Source organism: Mustelus asterias, chromosome 11 (assembly GCF_964213995.1).
Source record: "Mustelus asterias chromosome 11, sMusAst1.hap1.1, whole genome shotgun sequence".
Classification (NCBI taxonomy): domain Eukaryota; kingdom Metazoa; phylum Chordata; class Chondrichthyes; order Carcharhiniformes; family Triakidae; genus Mustelus; species Mustelus asterias.
In genome coordinates this window covers 78,397,208-78,425,052 of record NC_135811.1, presented here as the reverse complement: position 1 = coordinate 78,425,052, position 27,845 = coordinate 78,397,208, and the positions used below count along the sequence as shown (strand labels likewise).

General features: G+C 43.2%; 1 protein-coding gene across 6 annotated transcripts in view; it reads right to left on the bottom strand.

Moving 5' to 3' along the window:
• Positions 1–310: 310 nt before the first annotated feature.
• grnb (granulin b) overlaps positions 311–27,845 on the bottom strand; it is an 83,107-nt gene continuing 55,572 nt past the window's right edge. For all 6 annotated transcript variants that reach the window (XM_078223820.1, XM_078223816.1, XM_078223817.1 and 3 more), the window contains 6 exons: positions 24,339–24,436; positions 18,974–19,204; positions 18,079–18,306; positions 12,915–13,157; positions 6,745–6,960; positions 311–3,672 (listed from right to left, as the gene is read on the bottom strand). In XM_078223820.1, the coding sequence (XP_078079946.1) occupies positions 3,532–3,672; positions 6,745–6,960; positions 12,915–13,157; positions 18,079–18,306; positions 18,974–19,204; positions 24,339–24,436 (1,157 nt within the window). In that variant the 3' untranslated portion in view covers positions 311–3,531. The remainder of the gene's footprint in view (positions 3,673–6,744; positions 6,961–12,914; positions 13,158–18,078; positions 18,307–18,973; positions 19,205–24,338; positions 24,437–27,845) is intronic.

The following is a 27,845-nucleotide window of genomic DNA, read 5'->3' as shown; positions in this document are numbered from 1 at the left end:
CCATGGCAGTTTTATTTCCACCCAATACAGGGCAACAGCAACAAGAGTGGAGACTGCCCCTTAAGCTCTCAGTGGAAGAGGGCCCAGGTCATTCATATTGGTATTCTTGGGTTTCTTGATCCTACATGATGCCGGACTATGTGGTCTAGCAACCTCTTACAGGTGCACAGTTTGACATGCAGGTAGTTTTGATTTGTATTGTATTTGAAGCCTCTGTTGGAAACAGTTGACATGTTTCTCCAAGTTCTGATGCACTTAGGCAGTGTGTTGCATGGATTAGTGCTGTTAAAACACAGGAGAGAGATTATAATAAAGTTTTCAAACTCCAATTTTATTCCTTAAGGCTTTATTGCACTCTCACCATGTGATCAGAAACCACCATTACAGTTCAGTGTCAATTGACTCAGTTAGTAGTATTCTTGCCCCTGAGACACAAGGTTCAAGTCCCTTTCCAGGGTTCGAGCACAATGATTAAGGCTGTAGCTTTGGTGCAGTGCTGAGGGAATACTACACTGTCGTCTTTTGGTTGAGACTTTAACCGAGGCCTAATCCGCCTCCTAGCGTGGATGTAAAAAATTTCATGGCATCATTTGAAGACAAATAAGGGAATTATCCCCAATGCCCTGACCATTACTGACCCCTCAATCACAAAAATGGATTATCTGGTCATTGTCATTTTGCTGTTGTGGCAATTTGAGTGCAAACTGCTTGCCTCGTTGCCAACATTACAATACTTCAAAAGTGTTTCATTGACTATGAAGTGCTTTGAGATGTTGTGTGCTTATAAAAGTAATGATTGATTTTCTTTACTCCTGAAATTCAGTCAATTTCTGGACCAAGATAATCCAATGACTTGAATTAAACAGCAAAGCAAAGTGGAACTTGGACTTAATATTGTAGACTGCAAACCAAAAACAGCATTGAGGTTATATTTCCAGGCTAGCAACATGGGTATAATTTATCTCCTTTTTTAACAGGTCCGAACAAAAAGTGGAATATTCTTATTAATGTGCAACAAAGCAGCATTTATCCTAACCCAACATAAAAACAGAAAATGCTGGATAAGCTCAGCATGTCTGACAGCAACTGTGGAGAGAGAAACAGTTCATGTTTCAAGTCCATTGGCCCTTCTATAGAACTTTAGGGTTTAAAGATTAAAGGCCTGGGGAGACAACATGCAAAATCATTTGGAATGGAACAGAATTAAAATGCTAAAACTGTAAGAAAGGGTTGCTTATTGCTGAAGTGACTGAAATCTTGGCACGGTCACAATAGTGCAAGACAAGAAGCAAAGAACAGAAATATTTTGAGTTGGTGTAGATGGAACAATTGAAGAACATGTGCAGACCTATCGACAGCACAAGATTTTATATGCATGGCACTCATGTGGCTTCCGAAGGCCAAACAAGCCATGATGTGTGACACTGATTTTACTGGAGTGTTAAGTTTGACTAAAGAAGCAAAGATGATATTTCAGATGAATTTATCTTTTTATTTATTGCAAACATTCAAAAAAAAAGCAGGAGAACTGCACAGTACGAGCGATTTGATTTGCATCATTTAGCTGTAAGAATTCCCTTTTGGTAATGCCAAAGCAATATTGCAGCGCCATCCTTTCAATCAGCCAATGACCATACGGCCAAACTGCAATGGTTGGAAGTTTCAATGAAGGAATTACACAACAAAGTGGTTTAAAATGGTGGCAACTGTGGAACAATGGTGTACATAATGAGAGGCATTGTATAGTGGATGCAAGGATTGCAAAATGCAAAACTTATTAAAACTCCGAATTCAAACATTTTATATAAATGCATGAGCTACCATGGAAATTTATGCGAGAGCGGAAACTGCCATCTCAAATGGAATTTTCTATTTTACTCAAAACAAACTGCCCAAATATTTGCTTGACAAATCCTCTTTCACGCTCACAAAAGCCCCATTAGGAGTGTTCAGAAAGAAATAATCAGAAACTAATGATTAAATATGAGATTGCTCCATCCTTGTTCAGCAGCATGACCTCATCCAGAAATATGCAGGATTGTGCAAGGCGATAGACTTTTGGATCTCTATATCCGTGATGACAGTAAATTATAATAAAAAATCCATTAAAAGCGAAATGACATCTGGTCAGCAAAATAAAAAGTTTGGAAAGATTACAGCAAACACACTACCTGGCTGTTTCAATCATCACCATTACTGCCACCACCTCACTGCAGCTATCTTTTGCTAATTCTACAAGCAACCAATGCCCTCAAAAAAAAACTAGCAAACCTTTTGCCTCCCCCACATCTTAAAAAAGCCACATCATTAAAAAAAAAAGCATCGGTCCGAGATGGATTGTAGTTCAATCAAAAAAAAATGGATTAACTGAATTTAAGTTAGCAATCGGTAAGAATTTAACAAGTCCCAACAAAATGTCTTACCATTAAAAATCAGAATTCATTTTGCAATTTGATTAAACACCAAAGAATTCAGTAAGCATGTCAATAATCTGTCCAAATCAATTAATTTTTGAATTAATACTTGAAACATTTTAGTCTCAACTTTCTCAAAGATTGTATTATTTTAAGAATGGTTCTCAAATTGATCTGTTGTGTCTTGTTTTCATATAAAAATGTTACTCGATGGAACTGGTTTGGATCTAATGTGTTGGAGTTCCAGCAAAGAGATCAGATCACTGTCCGGTCCGCATTCAGCCGGTTGCAGCTAAACATGCATCATACAAATTCAAGAGTCACACTCAGATAAAGGGGTGTGCATTGGAGTGGCGAGTGCAAGGGGGAAAAAAAGTGCACATCAGGTCCATTCTGTTTGGCAGGGAGTGTGGCATCATCCAGGCTGGACCACAGGAGAGGAGCAGAGGGGTGATAGTTTCCCCGCCTCTCCCAAACCAGCACCTGCACTGGATCATCAAGATTCACCCTCATTTTTCAGATGTCTTTCAACGTTTTCATTGATTAAACAGTCAGGAGTATTACCCTGAGAAATATACTCAGTGCACACTGAACTAAAGGGCTTACAGCAGAGGTAAGGACAGATTCAAATGGTTTTCAGACGCGAGATAGATCATCTATCTCACTATGTCCGAGTAAAACCAATCTCCAATTGGGTTAGTAATTCATCAGATAGGTTGCCTACTGGTCTTACTTTACAATGAGATGGTTAGTAAACCAGCAGGTTCCCATTTTGTAAGAAAATCAAGCAACTGGGTTTCAATCTGGTGCAAGTTTACATTCAGCATCCATGTAATGCACAAAAACAGCATCAATACAGTTTACATAAGAGGTTCCTAAAAATGATTTTATAGTAAAGAGGATTAAAATCTTTAAAGAAAAATATTGAAAGGGCTTAACAAACCTGATTTTTCTGCATCAGAACTGCTCTTTACTATTTTAGGAACCTGTTTCATGCCTGACTAGAAGATTTACCATATAAAAGTAACCCAAAATGTTATTTTGTACAACTTCTGAGATTTCACACTGTAGAGTTTTGTTTTGGTGCATTACACAGTAGATTAGAGGCACAAGCACATCACAGCCTGATGAAGGCCTTTTTCTGCTTTGGAAAGAAGAGGTCCCATCTCAGCTGAGGTCGCAGTGTGCACGCTTTAACTGCTCCATTACAGGTGTAGCCGTTTGGGCAACAGTTCAGCATATCTTCACAGCAAGTAGCCTGCAAGGTAATCATAATCACACATTACAGAAATTGATAACCAAAGAACATTCGTTCATGGGGTAAGGGTGAGGGGAATATTCACAGTGATTTTGAATCTTTGAAGACAAACTATGAATTCATTCCGAGAATAAAGGAGGTTTTTCGACCCATCAGGTCCATGCCAGCATTCTCTATAGAAACCCAATCAGCCCCAGTCCCTTGTTCGATCTTCACAGCTCTGCAAATTTATTTCTCATCTTTTTTCCCCAAAATCATTGATTGTCTCTGCTTGCAGCACCCTAATTCGCAGCAAGTTTGGGGCCATTACCACACGCTGTGTAAAAAAAAACTTCCTCACATCCCATGTTTTAATTTCACCTGAGAATCCATCTAATGCTCTGTGCCAGAGCTGATACTCTGCAGTCGAGAATCAGCATGGACAGATATTTGCCTGGATGGCCAAGATCAAAGTCAACCCAATGAACATTTGACATCTGCTTTAGAATTTCTATTTCTTGTCTAGGCAAAACTGCCTTGTAATGAATACAAAAATAATAAATGATTGGACCGAAATGTGTAAAGTGCCTACTGGACAATCACAAGCTGACAGTTCGATAAAATTAAATCTTCAAACTGACTGGAAGAGGCATTTTTACACTCTGAACTGTTCAGTTGCATTTCACAAGGAAGCTGATGTATTTCACAGATTTACTCATACTTTTAAACTAAGTGTCATGTTTTTGTCTCATTGACCTTCTTATTTCCATACTTCAAGATCCAAATTTATATTTAGAGAACAGTACTTTAAAAAAATTATTTGTTCATGTGGACCCGATAATACTGGTAAAGCCACATTTATTACTCCTCTCTCGCTACCCTGAGACAAAGGATCACTGTATGTAATAAAGTGGATTTACATATTTATAATTGGCCCTGTGAATTATTTTCTATAGCTGGAGAGACACATGCTGGGGAGAACCACGTAATGCCATGACCAATTAGTGGACCCACCTAGTCTGAATTTAAACTAAAGCTTGGTAGTTCCGCATTCTCTGTGACAACGCCTCTACCAACCAATCAGCACACTCTCCACATGCAGTATAAATTGTTGTTCTCATTAGGTTTGGTATTCTTGTGATTCTGTCCTGATGAATTGTGGGCCAAAAAGCTTCAATGGCATATCTCAAAAAGCAATATGCAACTTAATTTCTGTATGATTAACAGCAAGGTTGCTTTCTCCTGAAAGATCTTGGACATGCTTGAAGTGATGTTAGGCTTCAAAAAGATATATTCACTTGAACTAACTTTACCATGTTCTTAACTGGGGTCCATTAACCTGAACAACTTGACTCTGTGAGACTGAAGACATTTATGGCATGAACACTTTACTATGTTGAACCCGTTTCCATTCAAAACTTTTAGCAGAGAATAACTGCTGTGAAAGAGGTTCTAGAATCATCTCATAATAGTGGCCATAACACGGTGACACAGTGGTTAGCACTGCTGCCTCACAGCTCCAGGGACCCAGGTTCGATTCCCGGCTTGGGTCACTGTCTGTGTGGAGTCTGCATGTTCTCCCCATGTCTGCGTGGGTTTCCTCCAGGTGCTCTGGTTTCCTCCCACAGTCCAAAAGACATGCTGGTTAGGTGCATTGGCCATGCTAAATTCTCCCTCAGTGTACCCAAACAGGCGCCAGAGTGTGGCAACTAGAGATTTTCACAGTGACTTCATTGCAGTGTTAATGTACTACTTGTGACGCTAATAAATGAACTTCAACAGTCTAAAGACTGATGCCAGTTCCTACATAATGTTTCGATGAGCCAGATATTTCCTCAAATACACTTTCACTGTCAGAGATATTTTAAATTGATTTTTTAAGGAATTTTTCTCCTTAGCAGGATATTTTCAGCAGAAATTAAGAGCTTGTGAAGTGGAATGGAAGAAAATAGATATGCTATTATTGCCCCCCTAATCAGTGAAATATCATCTTCCATTTTACAAATCTGACCTACAAAATCCAACCAAAGAACTCTCTCACACCAACCTTTGCTTGTCTAGTTTACTTGTACTTGATTATGAGGAAGTGAATTAGCTCAAACTCAGGCTATTATAGTGAAATACCGCAAAGAAAACCACCAGCCCAATACAGGATTGACGATGGAAAAATTGCAAAGTATTAACATCTTATGGTATGGAGTTTAAAGATTCCCAGTCTGACATTCAACACGGGTCCCCAGCATTGAGAAACACTCGTGAATTAATGTCAAAGCAAGCCACCAAATGTAGCTTTGACTTATATAGCAAGAGCTTAGTTAAAAATCATCTGCAACAGATATCTACTTCACCAAAGGATATTTGGACCTTGTTAAAACGTTCATGCATTTCCAACTTCACATAATCTAATTGGACTCCACTTTACCTCTGCCACACATTCTTTCCTCCTCAATGCCTTCAATAGAGGCATCTCCTAATGTTAGCATAAAGTTTCACATCACTTCAAAAACAGGACATTTGAAAATGGGACAAATTAGTTTGGCACAGTAGTTAGCACTGCTGCCTCACAGCGCCAGGGATCTGGGTTCGATCTTGGCCTTGGGTGACTGTCTGTGTGGAGTTTGCACATTCTCCTCGTGTCTGCGTGGGTTTCCTCCGGGTGCTCTGGTTTCCCCACAGTCTGAAAGATGTGCGAGTTAGGTGGATTGGCTATGCTAAATTGCCAATTAGTGTCAGGGGGACTAGCAGGGTAAATATGTTGGGCTATGGGGATAGGGGCTGGATGGGATTGTGGTCAGCGCAGACTCGGTGGGCCAAATGGCCTCCTTCTGCACTGTAGGGATTCTATTCTATGATATAACTGAGCTTTGTCCTGCTCTCTTTCAATGCTCAGCAGATACCACAAGGCAGCAATTATGAGTGGGAACCTTAAGTGGGACACTGAACTCACGACAGAGCATCTTGACCATCGCTCCAACTCAGACTTAGCAACTTCATCATTGAATCCTGCACCTCTAGGTCCCGATTGTCCCATACAGCCTGAAGTGGCAAAATCAATCCACTGAGGGAGCAGAGTACAATTCCTGAAGCACTTACTTTTTCATAGGGGCAGCAAGCCCAGCCCCCTGACGCAATCTTACAGCAGGTGGCTGGAGGCTGGCAGCTGAACTTGTCGTCACATTTTACATCAGAAACGGGCGAGTGCTTGACCTCCCAAGGTACAGAATGGCTTTGCTTTTCACAGGTTCCAGCGCTCAGGTTACAGGTGTAACCATTTGGACAGCAGTGTTCATGATCCTTGCAGCACACAGCCTAGTGGAAATACAAAAAAAATCTTCAGTACCCGCTTAAAGGTCCCTTTCCTTCCAGGTAAGCAGTTGGCTGCAAACCAAGCTAAATCTACAGTTTATAATATTACAAAACAAAAACAGAAAATGCTGGAAAATCTCAGCAAATCTGACAGCATCTGTGGAGAGAGAATTGAGCCAACGTTTCAAGTCAGGATGACCCTTCAGCAGAGCTTTGTTTCAGATTAATGCATCTGCATTATTTTGTTTTTATTTTAATGTACAATATTTTATGGGAAGGAAACATTAAAACTACAAGAACCTAAAAGGTCTACAGTGTTAACACAACCTGTCATGATCAAAAAATGGACCTTATATAATGTGGATGAATTCACTGCAGTGGTTTAAAAGAATTGAAACTCGCATTCATAGGTATTTTTATTGTTTTTGTGACATTATATTAAGTAAAAGAATATATGAACTGTGGCCTATGCAAAGTCCACCCCCCTCATAGTTCTACTTAATACTCAGTGGTTTCACAGTGTATTGGAAGCAATCAAGCAAAGTAACTAAACTGACAGCCAACTATCACACAAGAGGGTTTTCATAACTTTAACCATCATTTGTCATGATTTCGTACCCGGGTAACTGTACAAGCAGAAAGTCGGTGTGTGTCCAGCACACAGTCCATCAATGGCAGTTTGGGAAAGGAAGCGAGTCCATCATTTGTCCATGTCAACAAAGCAATTAATTACAAAAGTCAACAGCAAACAAAATCCTGGCAAACAGAAGGTGAGAAGGGTTCATTAATAGCCCAATCTCACTCTGCAGGTCATGATCTTTATACTAACGGCATGGTCAGAAGGAATTGATGTGGAGATGCCGGCGTTGGACTGGGGTAAGCACAGTAAGAAGTCTTACAACACCAGGTTAAAGTCCAAAACTACTCCATCTGACGAAGGGGCATCGCTCCGAAAGCTTATGGTATTTGCTACCAAATAAACCTGTTGGACTTTAACCTGGTGTTGTAAGACTTCTTACAGAAGGAATTGGCCAACCTGATTTATTTTCACATACCCTTTAGACTGAAAATAGGCAAAGGCTTGGGAGAAGAAACAGCTCCACTTGCATTCTTTGCTACAGTATCACTTTGAAAATCAGTGGGAAGAGAAGAAAATGTAAAAAAAAATCGTCTACAAAATCAACGTAACGGCTCTATCAATTTTTTTTAAAAATGAGCTTCATCCTCTTAGAGATGCTCAATTCAAACCTCAGTACGTTAAGTTCTGTCCTAAATGAAAGGTTCTAAACCAAGTTCTGCCCACTCTCTTCCATCCCTTAATCAGCACTTAAACTACAAGTAAACTATTACACCTGTGGATTAGAGCTATTACGGAACTTCTGGTGGCTTCCATTGAATTGAGCTGTGTTTAATTTTCCACTAGTTTTCTAAATGCATTCAAGCAAATCCTTCCTGCTGACAGTTACTGGCCAAATTGAGTCAGTAGGATAAAGGCAAAGTACCACGGATGCAGGAATCTGAAAAGAAAACAGAAAATGCTGGAAAATCTCAGCAGGTCTGACAGCACCTGTGGAGAGAGAATAGAGCCAATGTTTCGAGTCAGGATTATCCTTCGTCAGAGTCAATAGGAGGTTATTTAAATTTGATCATAGGACACGGGCAATGACGACAAGGCTGCATTCACTGCCTTGAGGAGATGGCTGATCCTCGTCTTGGGTACATACCAATTGTTTTTGTTCCAGCTGAGTGGTTTGCTGGGCTACAGAGGGAATTCGTCAACCATATGTTCTGGGTTCAGAGTCAATTAAGGAGCTGACTCCCTTCTCAAAAGCAAGTTAATGAACCAGTTGTGATTTTGCACAAATCCGTAGCTATAATTGTTATTTTGATTGGTGTTAGCTCACCAGATTTATTAACATTAATGGCGGCACGATGGCACAGTGGTTAGCACTGCTGCCTCACAGCTCCAGGGACCCAGGTTTGATTCTCGACTTGGGTCACTGTCCCTGCGGAGTCTGCACGTTCTCCCCGTGTCTGCGTGGGTTTCCTCCCATAGTCCGAAAGACGTGCTGGTTAGGGTGCATTGGCCATGCTAAATTCTCCCTCAGTGTACCTGAACAGGTGCTGGAGTGTGGCAACTAGAGGATTTTCACAGTAACGTCATTGCAGTGTTAATGTACTTGTGACTAATAAATAAACAAATTTTAAAACACATTTGCCACGGAGTGATTTGTATTCATGAGCCTTGTTATTAGTTCAGCAACATAGCCACCACTGTCCGCATCTTGACTATTGCTTGATTCTTCATGGAAAACATATGCAAAGATGTCGAGTAGCTAATAACTTGGCTGTAATGCCCTCCACACTCTAACACATTTGCAAATGGAACTGTGCTAAAGTACTAAAGCACCACCTTTGGAATCACACCCCAACACCAGTGTCTTCAGGACAGAAAACTATTGATGATGAAGGCAGAAAGAATTTGTACAGGAAGGTGGGGGAGGGGAGAGAAACAGAGCAGAGGAAAAGGGGAGGTGGGGGTGGGAATTGAGGAAAGGGGAAAAGAGCCAAGCAAGGTAAGATGTTTGATATCCGTTACAATCGATGTCCAAAATAAAACCAGCATTTGAACAATAATTTATGCAACCAGCAACAAATTAATTTTAGACTCATGACCAAGAGTTTTCTGAAAACAGACTGAAGACATTTTCCTAATCCACGTACTCTCAGCACAGACGATAAACGTGCCGAGGTGCAACGTATAGCAGTACTGACTGCCGACACAAAGCAGACTAAATGAAACCATACTTTATAAAACATATGAAATGGTTTACATATGCCATGGAACATTAGCAAAAGCAGCTATAAAGGATCAACTGACAGCAGTGATGAAAGGCAGAGCAAAATAGCATGCCTATCCAAATGATTTGGTAGTAACCAAAGTTTTAGTATCAGGTTTAATCCCAGTGATCATGGTTACATAGTTTGTAAAAAGATTATTAACTACATTTGCTCCTGCCCTCACAAGGGAGCAGGACTCGCGCACTGCAGTACAATTTTAGACCCTCCCTCGTGCCCCGGTCGGCTTGTTACAGGGGAAATTCTCTACCTTTTCCCACAACTCCTGGGGAACACATCAGAAAATTTAACCTTTAGTTTTAGGTTGAAAATTATGGGCTGGGGATGTGTTATTTTCCAAAATCTGTTCCAAATATGCAAAGTAGGACAAAACTTTGGACAAGTTCCTGTTCTGAGTGTTAGGAATGGACAGACATGCCAGCGCTTAAGATCATAACCATAGAATCCCTACAGTGCAGAAAGAAGCCATCTGGCCCAATCGAGCCTGCACCGACAACAATCCCATCCAAGCCCTATCCCCGTAACACTCTGCTAATGCCCCTGACACTAAGGAGCAATTTAACACGGCCAATAAACCTAACCCGCACATCTTTGGACTGTGGGACTGTGGGAGGAAACCGGAGCACCCAGAGGAAAGCCACGCAGGCACGGGGAGAATGTGCAAACTCCGCACAGACAATGACCCAAGCGGGGAATCGAACCTGGGTCCCTGGTGCTGAGGCAGCAGTGCTAACCACTGTGCCACACATGGATCTCAACTATACGGCCAGATGTCCATTGCACCTACTTTACATGTTTAGTACTTCTTTTTGAAAGAGCCATGAATTGTGCAGGTTCAGGACTCTATCAAGAATACCTCTTGGCAATGGCTAACATAATTGTAAATGATCATTGTGCTCACTACTAGTTCTGTCTAAATGCAATTTTAAGTGATTATAATAAGGAATGAAAGATTTTAAACAGCATAATTTAGCACAGTGACTTTTGGTTTTAGGTTTCTGACAAAATCTTCCAGTTTCTTCATGATTCATTCTCACCCTTTTCCACATTCCATCATCCTACAAGAACAATTCGAGCGACTTTTACATTTCATCCCCCTTGCAGCAGTGTCATTCCATTTGCCTTCCTAATCACTTGCTATAACTGCATACTACTGTTCTGTGATATATGTACCGGGTTTTTTGGTACCACAATCTCTCTCCATTTAAATGTGGCACTACGTTTCTATTCTTCCCGCCACAGTGACAAGTTCACATTTTCTCCCATCATGTTCCATCGGCCAAATGTTTGCCCGCTCACCGAACTCATCTGTATCCCGTTGCAGCCTCCTTACGCCCTTTTCACAACTTATTCTCCCATCAGCAAGCATACATTCTTCAACCAAATCATTGATATAGATTGCGAACAGTTGTGGCCCCAAAACTGATTCCGATGGAATTCTACTTGTAGCTTGCCAAGCTGAACATGACCCATTTATCCCTACTCTCTGCTTCCTGTTATCTTGTGCTCTAGCCATACTAATATGTATCCCCTACACTGTGTGCCCCTAGTTTGCTGTAATGTTTGATGTGGCACTTTATCACATACCTTTTGGAAATCTAAGTGCACCAAATCCAGAGGTTCCAAACTCAGGAACTCTTTAAAAAAAAAACAACTCTATTTCCCTTCCACAAAATCATGCCGACTCAGCCTGATTGCATTCAGATTTTCAAAATGCCCTGCTATAAATTCCTGAATAATGGATTATTGCACTAATCCCCCTAACCTACGCATCTTGAGACACGAAGGGACAATTTAGCATGGCCAATCCACCTAACCTGCACATCTTTGGACTGTGGGAGGAAACCGGAGCACCCGGAGGAAACCCATGCAGGCATGGAGAGAACGTGCAAACTCCACACGGTGACCGAAGGCTGGAATTGAACTTGGGTCCTTGGCACTGTGAGGCAGCAGTGTGCCACCACTGTGCATGATGATGAAAAACAAAACCCTGGAATAGTACACAGAAATATTGTACTTTAAAAAGATCGGAGTTTTGCATTTTTAAAAGGACACAGACCCCCAAAGATGGCTGAGAATGTACCACAAGCCACTGACAGAAATGAATGCAGAGTCTAATGTACAACAGAACCACTCCCTCCAGGTCGGGACGGTGCCACAGTGGTTAGCACTGCTGCCTCTCAGAGCCAGGGACCTGGGTTCGATTTCCAGCTTGGGTGCTCCGGTTTCTGCCCACAGCCTGAAAGACGTGCTGGTTAGGTGCATTGGCCAGTGCTAAATTCCCCCTCATTCCCGAACAGGCGCCAGAGTGTGGCGACTAGGGGATTTTCACAGTAACTTCATTGCAGTGTTAATGCAAGCCTACTTATGACATTAATAAAATAAACTTAAAAACTAAAGTTGCCGATTCAAATTTTCATTAAAGACCCAGGTTAGCAGCTGACTGAGCATCTCAATTCTAAGCATCAGGCAATGCAGCCACATTCTCCACAATATCCCATCAATATTGCTCCGTAATCAACAAGAAATACAACAGAACCAAACTCGCAGGTTAAACAGTTGAATTATCAATCCCAGTGAACTCAAGCCTTCACGCAAACCGATCTGCACTGTTAAGTAGATGCAACAAGGCAATCCACTGAGATAAAACTCAGTTCAGCAGACACAAGAGCTAATGTATGAAATGATTTATCATGTGATCCAGGCAAGATAATTCTAAAATAATCTAAAGGCTGATTACCATCTCTGATAAAGACAAAGGAATATAATGGCTATCTCATCCAAAGTCCCTGGCGCTGTGAGGCAGCAGTGCTAGCCACTGAGCCACCCTGTCCAGTTAAATACTGCAGGTGGAGGAAATGTGAAACAACTGAAAATGCTGGAAAAATTCAGGGCAGACAGCAACCATGGGAGAGAAGCAGAATTATGTTTTGGTTTTCTGATCAGTTTTCATCAGAATGTTAGCAAAACTCGGCATGTTAGACATCCTAGCAAATAGCAATGTTCCTCGCTCTCTGCAGAAACATTTGGTGACAATATTTAAATGGAAACAAATTTTCCATATAACAAATCTAAACAGAAGCACACACATAACTTACATCAATCAGAGGACAGCAACCCCAGGCTCCCGAGCGCTCCCGACAGCAGGTACTGCCTGTAGGGCAGCTCTTAGTGTCATCACACTTGGTATTTAATGCGCTGCTCTTCTCCAGAGATTTCATGTTAGTTACTTCATTGGTGATCCAGGGGAAAGGCACTGCCTTCTTTACGCAGAACTTATTTTTATCATCACACATGTAGCCTTTGGGACAGCAGTGGGCTTCGTCTTTACAGCAAACCGCCTAATGGGAGAGAAATGCAGAAACTTTTGGTTCTGTTTATCGAGGCACTTTGCACTTTTTTATAATTAAAATTGGTAAGAGTTTTAACAACACCAGGTTAAAGTCCAACAGGTTTATCCACTCCATCTGACGAAGGAGCAGCACTCCGAAAGCTAATGGCATTTGCTACCAAATAAACTTGTTGGACTTTAACCTGGTGTTGTTAAACTTCTTACTGTGTTCACCCCAGTCCAACGCCGGCATCTCCACATCATAATTAAAATTGCTGAGTGATTGCAGCTATAGACTGTTCTGTCAACTCTGAAAGGGCTCTCTATGCAACGTGCTCCACCTTCATTAGTACAATCTACAGATGCACCTCATAAGGATGTGCTGTTCAGATTAGAAATTTCAAATTGTAATCAGATACAGGGAGGTAGTGGCACAGCGGTATTGTCACTCGACTAGGGACCCTGCGTCAAATCCCACCATGGCAGATGGTGAAATTTGAATTCAATAAAAATAAATTAATGATGACCATGAAACCATTGTCAATTGTTATAAAGACCCATCTGGTTCACTAATGTCCTTCAGTGAAGGACACCTGCCATCCTTACATGTGATTCCAGATCCACAGCAATGTAATTGACTCTTAAATGCCCCCGAAGGGCAGTAAACACTGACCAGCCAGCGACGCTCACATCCCATTAAAGGATATAAGAAAACACAATCATAAGGGGGAATTTTCCCAAAAATTGGCTGTTTTATTGGGTGCGAAAATCGGTGCACGGATGATGATCTTCCTCCACTTAATGCAGTAATTGCTCCCCCACGTGAGACTCACCATGTGTGATTCACCAGACATCTGATCTGCCCGGCCCAGGGCTCAGCGTGCACTGCAACCAAAGGGGAGCTGCATTTAAATGGTTCCTCAGCACTCGCTCTCAGTCAAGCCAGGAAGATGGCCAAGAGAACACTAGCTCGACAATCCTTGGAGGGGGAACCTTACTATGCTTTTGGATGCATTGGAGGAGAGGTGGCCACCATCTACCCGCATGTTGGCAGGAGACTGTCAAGTAACATCACCTCCCCTGGCTGGGAGGTGGTGGCAGCTGCAGTCAGTGCCAGCAACATGACCAGGAGTACAGAGGTCCAATGCCCCAAGAAGACGAATAGCCTCCAATGTGCTTCAAGAGTGAGTAACCACCTGTCTCTCCCTGACATCACTCCCATCCGTCACCCTCGGTAGGTCACTCTATCTACTCGCTGCCACCTCACAGCCTCCGAACACCCGATCTCCCAGCATCTTCCATCACATCCCCCACAACTCCGAATCACAATTCCTTAGAGCTAAACACGGTACCCACATATGCCAGTATAACCACCCACCTGCCAGCCATCCAGCTCACAATGTCCTCTGTGTCCCTGCAGGAAAAGACAGTCCATAATAAAAGGGAGAGGAAGAAGACGGAGGGGGGAATGCCCGAGCGAAGAATCTTCACCCCCTAAAAAAGGGCAATGGAGCTTGCAGAAGAGGGCTAGGAAGAGTTGTGACTCACAGCGAGGTTGACCTGTCCCAGAGAAATGAGGATCTATTGCACCTTCATCCATATGACCTGTCTGTCTCAACTGAGTTGTCTATTGCCCAGACTCTTGTTCTTCCATTTACTGAAACCTTGTCCCTTGCCTTGCAGAATCATAATCTGATGAGGCCAGGCCATCCAGAGACAGAGCCTCCTACGAAACCCTCAATAGCAGCTCGGAGAAAATCTCCAAGGAAGAAATGGAAGAGGCGTCACAGCTGGCAACTGCTCCATCCACCACCGCAGACACAGACCTTGGTGGGTGATCTGAGCAGACAGGCTTCCGGGTGTCTGGTGAGCACCACACTGCTTCTGATGCACATCAAATGGAGACAGGAACATCCCAAGGATGTTGGAGGTCTGCTGGATCCTAGGACACAGCTGCTCCACAGCCAGATGCTGTGCTTCTGGACAAGTTTCGCTCTGAGCTGCTGGAGATGCAAAGGCAGAGCTGGGAATATCAAGATTGGTTGTCAGCTACATTCCTGCAGCTGCCAGGATTGGAGGAGTCTTCAAGCCTACAGTCCCAGGAGATGTTGTTGGCATTACATGGCACCCAGGCCAACACTGCAAGGGATGGCGACCACAGTGGAAAGCCTGGGGCAGGACACCGAGCCATGAGTGATGGAGCCCAATGCATGGATCAATCTCGGAGGACCATGGCTGAGAGAGTCAAGAGCATGGCCCAGACATCAAGGACCATGACGGAGGGCCTTATCATGGCCCAGACACAGGTGGTCATTGCTGAGGGGCTCCAGGGCTTGGTGCACACACAGAGTGCCATCACTAAGGGCTTCAATACCATGGCACAGAAAATGTCTCCAGGCCTCCAGAACTGGCAGCATCAAGTGACGTAGAGGCTTCAGGAGCTCACTCCAGCTGCCCCTCCACCCATGGAGTAGCCCAGGCCCCCCCCCCCAGAGTACACCCGCCAAGGACATCTCAGGCTACTGGACAGGGAAGACAGCAAGCTGCCTCCACATTTGATTTGCATCCTGGGAAACACCTAGACCTAGTAGTAGGCTATGCAAGATGAAGAAGTTGTAAGTGCACAGAGTGGGTACGGGTGAAGTTAGACACCGTTAATAAGGACCTTGATAATGTTGCACTGTCACGAATCACCATATTAAATAATATTGCACCTCAAAGTCGCAAGGCCTTTGTCTTCGACCCCTCTCCCACAGTAAGGGCTCGTCTCCCCATCGAAACTGCAGGTGCTCCACGTAATCCCAACAGTTAGACCCCCCGTGACAGACATCCTCGAATGACTGCATCATCACTCACTGAACCCTTAACCGTGCCACTTTGCCCCCCTTAAGAGCAAAGGAATGTGCCTCTGAACCTCACTCAGGTATGAGCCTGGGGATCAAAGTGTGCAGTCAGCAGACAGAAATTATACATTTTCAGAACCTGAGAACTATCACAGCTTACCTCACAGCGCATCGTCTTCACCCTCCTACCTTGATTAGCGATTCACACTCATGGCCAACCTAGACCCATCACCCTGGTGAGATGCCAATGAGACCTTCCATGGGGAGGGGCAGAGGTGAAGATCTGGTGGAGTAGTTGAAGGTTTGGGTGAGAAGGTCTGGTGGGGGGGGGGGGGGGGGGGGGGGGGGGGTTGAAGATTTGTGGAGGAGGAGGGGGCAGGGGGAGCTGTAGAGCTGGCAGATAGCAAGTCTCCTAATGTGTGAACCTGGAGGCTATGAGGGTAGCCCTGGTCCTCCTGGCCAGTGCCTGTCCTCCTTCCTCAAGGTACCCTAGGGCTCTTCCTCCACTCCCTCCTGGTCCTCCTCCTCCTGCATGTCGCATCGCTGTGCCAGATTGAGAGGGTACAGCAGATTATGACAATGTGGAATACCCTCTGTACGCTATACTGAAGAGCTACCTGTTCCCAACATGATCTGGAAACAAGTATCAGTTTTCACATATACACTGAAGACTGCCCACTATAGCTCACCGCGAGTTCTCTCGACACTCGCAATTAGCAGACTGCTAATCTGTCATCCAGTACTGAAAGCACAGAAATTTGCCTCAATTAAATATTAGGAAAACCAAAGCCAAGGCTTTCCAAAATTTAAGTGGCTTTGGTCCCTGCTACCACTCATTCACAACAGACTCTATCCTTCTCCTCAGCAAGTGAAACCAGAACATTTGAAACCTTGATATATTTGACGCCAACCACATATCTACACTAAGACCACGTACTTCTACCTCTGTAACGTCACTCGACTCTGTTCCACCTCAGCTCACCTGGTGCTGAAACCCTCATTCATGCTTCTGTTACCAGTAGATATGAAAATTTCAATGCATTCCCGGCTGGCCTCCCACATTCTATGCTGCATCAACCTGATGTCATCCAAAGCTCTTTGCAGGTACTCTAACAGAAACTAAGACCCATTCACTCATCAACTCTGTGCTGACTGAGCTACAATGACTCCCAGTTAAGCAATGACTAAATTCTCATTTTTAAATCCCAACCATGGTTTTGTCCCTTATCTCTGAAATGTCCTACAGTCCCATGTCCCTCCAAGATATCTGTACTCCTCTAATTCTGATCCCTCGAGAGCATCTCCAATTTTAATTACTCAACCACTGGTGTTGACGCTTCCAGCTCCCAAGGCCCGATACATTGGAATTCCCTCCTGAAAAATCTCTCCAGCCATCTCTTTCCCATTATGATGCTCCTTCAAACCTGTCCCATTATCGCCTTCTATAGCTTGATGTCAAATTTTATTTCATAACATTCATGTAAAGCACCTGGAGGTATTTTATTACATTAAAGGTGCTAATAATACAAGCTGTGGTTGACGGAGAAATCAAACAAAGTGTGGCAAGGTCAGGGATAACAGTTTCAATTGCAGTGGGAGTGAGGTGGGATCTGAGGCAACCAATGTTGCAGAGATAGAAATAAGCAGTCTTGGTGACTGATGGAATATGTGGTTTGAAGGTCAACTCTGCATCAAACAAAGTGACATGCTTCAGCCTAAGTGAGTGGAGAAGAATGGTCAGTGACAAGGAATGCAAGGTTATGGTGAGGGTTTAGAAGTAAAGCTTTGATCTTCCTGATGCTTAATTGAAGAAAATACTGATGTGCGTCTTGAACAGAAAGACCAAACTGGTTTTTGAAGGGGGGAATGGTGTAAAATTATGAGTATAATTCCAGAATCCATCTTCCAAATCTAAATTCAGAATTTTAAGGTGTGTATCCACTGGAGCATTGGAAAGTTCCACACAACTGCTAAATTAAAAGGACAGGCGTGCCTAGTTCTCGCTGTGGAAAGGAAGAGGGCTATTTGATGATGTCCTATCAAATGCACCAGCACAGAAAGGGAAATGACCAGAAATGTTCTACTAACCTGAGTGAAAGGGCAACAGCTCCAGCCTCCAGAACGGTTTCTGCAGCAGGTGGTCCCTGACTGGCACATTGTATCTTCGCCACACATCATGCCTTCTGTTCTTTCCACACTGGCTGAGAGTTTGAGGATCATGGGAATGGAACTACCCTTTGATTTACAGAGTTGGTGCTGAACATCACATGTGTAGCCACTGGGACAGCAATGTATGTGATCCTCACAACAAACTGCCTATTGGGGCAAAAACAAAAGCATTAAATCAAGATGTGTTTGCCAAGATGTCTGTGAGAATTGCCCATATTAATCCATCTAAAATCAATGTATACCCTTGAAACTTGTAGATTGTGTGGATGCACCTGTGAGTTCAACAGTTAACAACTACCTCAGCTCATTGTGGCAGTTCAGAAACCCAACTAGAGGCCCTCACCCTTTCCCCTTGCACTATGCTACCCAAATAGATAGCTGGCTATTCAAAACACTCAATACATGTGATACATGAAGAACAATCTCAACATTGTAAAGTGACGGGACATGAAATATGCTTAATGCGGTAAATTAAATAAAATTGCATTATCAGAACAAATAGACATTTTTAATCCACTATTCTCAGCATCTCAATTTTTATTTCTGATATTCAAGTTTTCTGCTAAAAGGCTTGCTGGGCTAAGGCGAAGGTTTCCTGTCACCAATTTTATGTTCCTTACTACACTAGCCTTTTAGTTTACAAACTAATCCAATTCCTAGCTGGAAAAGAATTAACGTGTTGACACCACTGTTTAAACTTCCCTCCCTTGTTTGATAATTGACTGATAAAAATTCTATACATGATTATAGTTGCAGTTTCCAGTCTTCATCTAGTTGGGTTCAGGTCAACCTTTTGTTTGTTTTGAAAACCTACCTGTGGAAGGGGGCAGCAGGTCCAATCACCTGAAGCTGATTTGCAGCAAGTGTGGTTTGGAGGACAGCTCTTTCTCTCATCACACTGTACATTCATTGCTCTCCCTTGCACAACAGCTGGAGTCTTCATCATCCAGGGGATGGAGTTTCCTTTCTGGAAGCATTCTCCAGTACCAGGGCGGCATTTGTATCCATGTGGACAGCAATGTATATGGTCAGCACAACAAACTGCCTAATGGGAACAAAGAAGAAGGAATAAAGTAACCATTACCCCAAATAGTACCCTGCAAAGGGAGTTTTAGGGTTGCAAATAGCGTCGTAAACTTTCTAAATCTTGATTAAGTTAGCATTCATATTTCAAATCACTCATGACTGAATTTAAATCTAACATTTCCTCCGGTGCCTACTCTCTCCTAATAACCCGGGGAAATGTTTTATCAGTTTCAGCTGACTAAGATTGGTAATTGTCATTAGTTTCTGGACCAACTCATCATCATCTGCTTTCAAATATCAAAGGAAAATTTTATAAAGCACCAAGACCTCGTTTGTAATTTTAATGATAAAATGCAATCAATGCACAGATTATTCGACTTGATCATTGTCTTAAAAGATATAGTAGGATTAACTCTACTATGTTTCCATGGTAGACTTGTGGTTAGGACCAGAATTTGCAGAGTCCAAATATTACCGAGACAAGGAGCACAATGGAGAGCAAGCTGCCTTTAAAACTAGCTTTGGGGCGGCAAGCGTCACAGTGGTTAGCACTGCTGCCTCACAGTGCCAGGGACCCGGGTTCAATTCCGGCCTCGGGTGACTGTCTGTGTGGAGTTTTCATGTTCTCCCCATGTCTGCATGTGTTTCCTCTGGGTGCTCCGCTTTCCTCCCACAGTCCAAAGATGTGCGAGTAAGGTTAATTGGACATGTTAAACTGGCCCTTAATGTGAAGGGGGGGATGAACAGGGTAAATATTTGGAGTTAAGGGGATCGGGCCTGGGTGGGATTGTTGTCAGTGCAGACTTGATGGGCCTAGTGGCCACCTTCTACTCTGCTGTTTTCATAGAATGCCTACAGAGTGTAGGAGCTAAATCAAGATATTTACTCAGTGTAGCAAGTGGCATGCCACAAGGATGGATGCTGGGGCCACTGTCGTTCACCATTTCCATACAAACAGTTTGCATTTTGGAACTGAAAAGGAAATTTCGAATTTTGCCAACACCAAATTTTGGGGGTGGTAGGGAAGGATGGTATGGAGTGTAATTAATATGGTAGAAAATGTAATAAAACACAGAAGTATTAATATACTCGCCGAATGGGTGTGAAATTGACAGAACATAATTGTGAGGTTACTGTAAAGTGGCAAGTAATTCACAACACAAAAATGCCAGGCTATAATCATCAAGATCAAGAGAATTATAACTACCTCCCCTTGACATTTAATGGCATTACCATTGTCTGTGCATGGCATCATCCCCATCCATTAGAAACTAAAATATCATTTCTGCTCAAGTGAATATCTTGCATCCATTTTCCCATCTTTCGTTCGTCATGTACAGAACATCTGTTTATCAAGGGGAATCACAGGGCAGCAATGTAAAGCTATTGCAAATGTTCAGGAAAGGTCTTAGAGTCACTCTTGGTCCTAATTAGCTTAGATACAGTACTCAGATGCTTTACACGATTGTGTCTGGAGTCACTTGAAAATGGATGTGATCAACATTGCTCTTCTTTCACAAGATCGCTGGCAAACTCTATTTTCACTACTTGCTATCCATAGCCAGTACCGGCTATAGAGCTAAATTAAACTAACTGAATTAGGATGCAAGTCAACTAGATACAAGAACAGTCCATTGCCATCTTTCATCCGCATAATGAATAAACTCCAAGGACTGTTAAAAATTGAATTCTGGATAACAAAGACCCTAATCTAATGATCAATGTCATTTTACAGAAATACAGAAAATAATAGAGTGGTCATAAAAGACAGAGAGTAGCAATGGAAGGGTGCATTTCTGAATGGAGAGCTGTGACTAGTGGCCTTCCTCAGGGATCCGTGTCGGGACCTTTTCTGTTTGTAATAGATATATAAATGTGTATATATATATATATATATATATATTTTGGAGGAAAATGTAACTGGATTGATTAGTAAGTTTGCAGATGACACAAAGGTTGGTGGAATTGTGGATAGTGATGAGGACCGTCAGAGGATACAGCAGGGTATAGATCAGTTGGAGACTTGGGCGGAGAGATGGCAGATAGAGTTTAATCCGGACAAATGTGAGGTAATGCATTTTGGAATGTCTAATAAAGATAGGAAATATACAGTAAATGGCAGAACCCTTAAGAGTATTGATAGGCAAAGGGATCTGGATGTACAGGTACACAGATCACTGAAAGTGGCAACACAGTTTGAAAAGGTAGTCAAGAAGTCATACAGCATGCTTGCCTTCATCAGCCGGGGCACTGAGTTTAAAAATTGGCAAGTCATGTTGCAGCATTATAGGACCTTAGTTGGGCCGCACCTGGAATATGGTGTTCAATTCTGGTTGCCACACTATCAGAAGGATGTGGAGGCTTTGGAAAAAGTACAGAGAAGATTTACTAGGATGTTGCCTGGTATGGATGACATTAGTTATGAGGAGAGGTTGTTGAAACTCGGTTTGTTCTCACTGGAGTGACGGAGGCTGAGGGGCGACCTGGTAGAGGTCTACAAGATTATGAGGGGCATGGACAGGGTGGATAGTCAGAAGCTTTTTCCCAGGTGGAAGAGTCAATTACTAAGGGGCATAGGTTTAAGGTGCACGGGGCAAGGTTTAAAGGAGATGTATGAGGCAAGTTTTTTTTTAGAGAGTGGGTGGGTGCCTGGAACTTTCTGGAGGTAGTGGAAGCAGATACGATAGTGACTTTTAAGGGGCGTCTGGCCAAATATATGAATAGGATGGGAATAGAGGGATACCAGAAGGGTAGGGGGTTTTAGTTCACACGGGCAGCATGGTCGGTGCAGGTTTGCAAGGCCGAAGGGCCTGTTCCTGTGTGTAATTTTCTTTGTTCTGTGCATTTTCTTTGGAAACACTGACGGTAAAATTTACCTCAAATGTGCCCTTGTCCATGACGGAAGCTGATTTTATTTTATAAAGCTTTGATGATGAAAAATTGGGGATAGGTAATCATGAAGAAATTAAAGTCTCCAAAAAAAAAAGCCTACAAAAAGTTGCCAATAGCAGGTCATTTGGAGCCCAGCTCAATCTTAACCTCAACTGAAAGCTCTGTATAGTTACTGGCAGTCTGGTTCACAAGACAGCAAATAGAAAGAACTCAGCTGATTTTTCTCCTCCCTAATCTGAGCAACTGAAGCCTTCCTAACTAAGTACTGTTCACTCTCACAGGCAAACAAACAATCTTTGTATCTTTACAGTCTTAAATGCCATAGTTATTTGTAGAAGTAGAATTTTTGAAGCTTTTTTTAAGGCAAGAAGTGAAGGGGTCAGCTCAAAGCTTACATGGCCAGCAGAGAAGCACGTTGGGTCTTTGCTCTCGGTTTCAGATGCTCACGGCTCAAGGATGTGGATTGGATCAAAAAGGATCCTAAAAGGTATGTTTTAATAGTAATCCCTTTTCTTTTGACATGGGGCCATAGGGATGTTCATGACAGCTCAGTGAGCTTCACAGCATGCGCGTGCACACGCACACACCATGCTGTGATCAAGCACAGATGCAGAAAGACAAAATAAAAACATCTGCTTCAATTCCTGGTCTCTGCTGTGTTTCTCTGAATGCAGATTGGGGAATGAACTGAATTGGAGCACAGCGTCCTTGGAAAGTTGATTTTACACAGGGTGCATCAAATATTAAGGATTTTTTGGTCAAAAGTCGGGAGTGACTTTTACATGAGATCAACTATTACTTGAGTATATATGATATTCAGTATTTAAACTCAGTGTCAGATGAATGATGTGCCTCAGGGATCAGTGTTGGGACCGCAATTGTTTACGATTTACATAGATGATTTGGAGTTGGAGACCAAGTGTAGTGTGTCAAAATTCACAGATGACAATAAGTTGGGTGGAAGAGCAAAGTGTGCAGAGGACGCTGAAAGTCTGTAAAGGGATATAGATAATCTAAGTGAGTGGGCGAGGGTCTGGCAGATGGAGTACAATGTTGGTAAATGTGAGGTCATCCATTTTGGTAGGAATAACAACAAAATGGACTATTATTTAAATGGTAAAAAATTGCAACATGCTGCTGTGCAGAGGGATCTGGGTGTCCTTGTGCAGGAATCTCAAGGAGTTGGTTTGCAGGTAATTAAGAAGGCAAATGGAATTTTGTCCTTTATTGCTAGAGGGATGGAGTTTAAAAACAGCGAGATTATGTTGCAGCTGTATAAGGTGCTGGTGAGGCTACACCTGGAGTACTGTGTATAGTTTTGGTCTCCTTACTTGACAAAGGATATACTGGCACTGGAGGGGGTGCAGAGGAGATTCACTAGGTTGATTTCGGAATTGAGAGGGTTGGCTTATGAGGAGAGACTGAGTAGACTGGGGCTATACTCACTGGAATTCAGAAGAATGAGGAATGATCTTATAGAAACATATAAGATTATGAAGGGAATAGATTAGAAGCAGGGAAGTTGTTTCCACTGGCGGGTGAAACTAGAACTAGGGGGCATAGCCTCAAAATAAGGGGAAGCAGATTTAGGACTGAGTTGAGGAGGAACTTCTTCACACAAAGGGTTGTGAATCTGTGGAATTCCCTGCCTAGTGAAGCAGTTGAGGCTTGAATGTTTTTAAGATAAGGATAGATAAATTTTTGAACAGTAAAGGAATTAAGGGTTATGGTGAGCAGACGGTTAAGTGGAGCTGAGTCCACAAAAAGATCAGCCATGATCTTATTGAATGCCGGAGCAGGTTTGAGGGGCCAGATGGCCTACTCCTGCTCCTAGTTTTTATGTTATGTAATACAGTTTTAAAGTTTATTTATTAGTGTCACAAGTAGGCTTACATTAACACTGCTATGAAGTTACTGTGAAAATCCCCTAGGCGCCACACTCCGGCACCTGTTCGGGTACACTGAGGGAGAATTTAGCATGGCCAATGCACCTAACCAGCACGTCTTTCAGACTCTGGGAGGAAACCGGAGCACCCAGAGAAAACCCACGCAGACATGGGGAGAATGTGCAGACTCTGCACAGAGTGACCCAAGTCAGGAATTGAACCCAGGTCCTGGCGCTGAGAGGCAGCAGTGCTAACCACTGTGCCACCCGGTACATTTGAACGTCACTTTGAATTGTTGCAGAAGTGCTATTGTAGTCCTCAACAGAAAATATGAAACATGCTAACACATTTCTAACGTAGATAATTATTTCTTACGTCTGGTGCAGGACAGCATCCAAATTCTCCGGAGGGAAGCTTGCAACATGTATTGTTATCAGGGCAGCTAGCTGTGTCATTGCACTTCACATCCTCAACTACAAAAGGAAAAATGGTAATGAACTAATGAAAGACAAAATATAATGGATCACATGGTTGGAGGACGTGGGAGCAAGGAGGAGGGGAATAAGTTAATTATACCGGTAAAATACAATATACAAGATACAAAAACACTAATAGACTCGAAAATTACAACGTTCTCCCTCTGCAAGCTCCCGAAAGCACTCAGCTTGTTGTAAAAACTCACCCAGCAGGGGCTTGAGCCTGATTACCATGAATTCAAATACATTTTAATATTACTTTCTAAGCGGCTTAACGTCATTGCTTCCAGGGGCATTAGATTCTAAACCCACCCCCACCAACTCCCCGCCTCCACATCCTGGCACTGCCAGGATGTGGAGCCTCTAGGGAACCTTGAGTGGGGAGGGGGTTGGGGAGGAGACTATTATGTGTGTGTGTGTGTGTGTGTGTGTGTGTGTGGGGGGTGGTAGGGAAATGGTGATGTTAGCGAAATGGTGATGGTAGCAGGGTTTGAGCCTGCATGACAGTGGAGGGGGTCAGTCACTTGCAATGGGTGGGGGGGGAAGAGGGCGGTAGCCCCAATGCCACTGAAAATGTGTGTGGGGGGGCGGGGGAGTTGGTTTTGGCTCATTCTCGTATCTGCGTGATGAGGTGGGGGAAGGGGTAACATGACCACTGAGTGCTTGGGGCAAGGTTGGCCCTCTGTATTTGAGGTTGGGAGAGGGGAGGGGGCTTTGCCCGCATCTTGAAATCATGGCGCCCTTAAAAATAGCATCCCGATCTCTGGATCACTGGTTTACCAGCAAGTTTGGCACCCAACCTCCCCCTCCCCTCTCCAAGCTGGCTATGTGATCCTCACCAGTGCTTCAAAATTGCGCAGTGTGTTGTTCGATCTGGCTAGTTTGAGGGGATTTGAGGAAAAGTTTTGAGGGCGGTGGGTGTCTGGAATGTACTCCCTTGGGTGGGTAGTAGAGATAAAACCTCAACCGTCAAAAAGTGCATGGATGAGCACTTGAAATGTCATAACACTCGAGGCTATGGTTCAAGTGCTAGGAAGTGGGATTAGTGTGGTTTAGTGTAGTTTTGTCAGTGCAGACTTGATGGGCCAAAGGGCCTCTTCTATACTATATGACTCCATGAAACTGCAGGGGATGGGCACAATTGTAATGTGGAACTTGTTCAGGGAACAGCTACTACGCGTCCTTGATAAATATGTACCTGTCAGGCAGGGAGGAAGCAGACGTGTGAGGGAACCGTGGTTTACTAAGGAGGTTGAATCTCTTGTGAAGAGGAAGAAGGAGACTTATGTTAAGATGAGACGTGAAGGCTCAGTTAGGGCGCTTGAGAGTTACAAGTTAGCCAGGAAGGACCTAAAGAAAGAGTTAAGAAGAGCCAGGAGGGGACATGAGAAGTCTTTGGCGGGTAGGATCAAGGAAAACCCTAAAGCTTTCTATAGATATGTCAGGAGTAAAAGAATGACTAGGGTAAGATTAGGGCCAGTCAAGGGCAGGAGTGGGAAGTTGTGCGTGGAGTATGAAGAGATAGGAGAGGCACTGAATGAATATTTTTCATCGGTATTCACACTGGAGAGGGACAGTGTTGTTGAGGGGAGTACTGAGATGCAGGCTGTTGGACTGGATGGGATTGATGTTCATAAGGAGGCGGTGTTAGCAATTCTGGAAAGGGTAAAAATAGATAAGTCCCCTGGGCCGGATGGGATTTATCCTAGGATTCTCTGGGAGGCTAGAGAGGAGATTGCAGAGCCTTTGGCTTTGATCTTTGTGTCGTCATTGTCTACAGGAACAGTGCCAGAAGACTGGAGGATAGCAAATGTTGTCCGCTTGTTCAAGAAGGGGAGTAGGGACAACCCTGGTAATTATAGACCGGTGAGCCTTACTTCTGTTGTGGGCAAAGTATTGGAAAGGATTATAAGAGATAGGATTTATAATCACCTAGAAAGGAATAATTTGATTAGGGATAGTCAGCACGGTTTTGTGAAGGGTAGGTCGTGCCTCACAAACCTTATTGAGTTCTTTGAGAAGGTGACCAAAGAGGTGGATGAGGGTAAAGCAGTTGATGTGGTGTATATGGATTTCAGCAAAGTGTTTGATAAGGTTCCCCATGGTAAGCTTTTGCAGAAAATACGGACACATGGGATTGAGGGTGATTTAGTGGTTTGGATCAGGAATTGGCTAGCTGTAAGAAAACAAAGGGTGGTGGTTGATGGGAAATATTCATCCTGGAGTTCAGTTACTAGTGGTGTACCACAAGAATCTGTTTTGGGGCCACTGCTGTTTGTCATTTTTATTAATGAGCTGGATGAGGGTGTGGAAGGATGGATTAGTAAATTTGCGGATGACACTAAAGTCGGTGGAGTTGTAGACAGTGCGGAGGGAAATGGCAGGTTACAGAGGGACATAGATAAGCTGCAGAGCTGGGCTGAGAGGTGGCAAATGGAGTTTAATGCGGAAAAGTGTGAGGTGATTCACTTTGGAAGGAATAACAGGAATACAGAGTACTGGGCTAATGGTAAGATACTTGGTAGTGTGGATGAACGGAGGGATCTGGGTGTCCATGTGCATAGATCCCTGAAAGTTGGCACCCAGGTTGATAGGGTTGTTAAGAAGGCATACGGCGTGTTAGCTTTTATTGGTAGAGGGATTGAGTTTCAGAGCCAGGAGGTCATGCTGCAACTGTACAAAACTCTGGTGCGGCCGCATTTGGAGTATTGCGTACAGTTCTGGTCGCCGTATTATAGGAAAGATGTGGAAGTGTTGGAAAGGGTGCAGAGGTGATTTACCAGAATGTTGCCTGGTATGGTGGGAAAATCATATGAGGAAAGGCTGAGGGGCTTGAGGTTGTTTTCGTTAGAGAGAAGGTTAAGAGGTGACTTAATAGAGGCATACAAGATGATCAGAGGATTAGATAGGGTGGATAGTGAGAGCCTTTTTCCTCGGATGGTGTTGGCTAGCACGAGGAGACATAGCTTTAAATTGAGGGGTGAGAGATATAGGACAGATGTTAGAGGTAGGTTCTTTACTCAGAGTAGTAAGGGTGTGGAATGCCCTGCCTGCAGCAGTAGTGGACTCGTCAACATTAAGAGCATTCAAATGGTTATTGGATAAACATATGGATGATATTGGAATAGTGTAGATTAGAGGGGCTTTAGATTGGTTCTACTGGTCGGCGCAACATCGAGAGCCGAAGGACCCTGTACTGCGCTGTAATGTTCTATGTTCTATGAGTTTCAAACTGCTTTTATCACCTGATCCAGCCCTCTGTGCAATTTTTGGAAAATTCCACCCAAGTATGTTTAATTTAATGTTCCTGTGCTTGGAAGGGTAAAACCCATAGTTAGATTCATGCTGGACAAAGGTGTTGTATGCGTGGGATTGGTTAAATTCTAACTGCATTTCTATTGTGCTT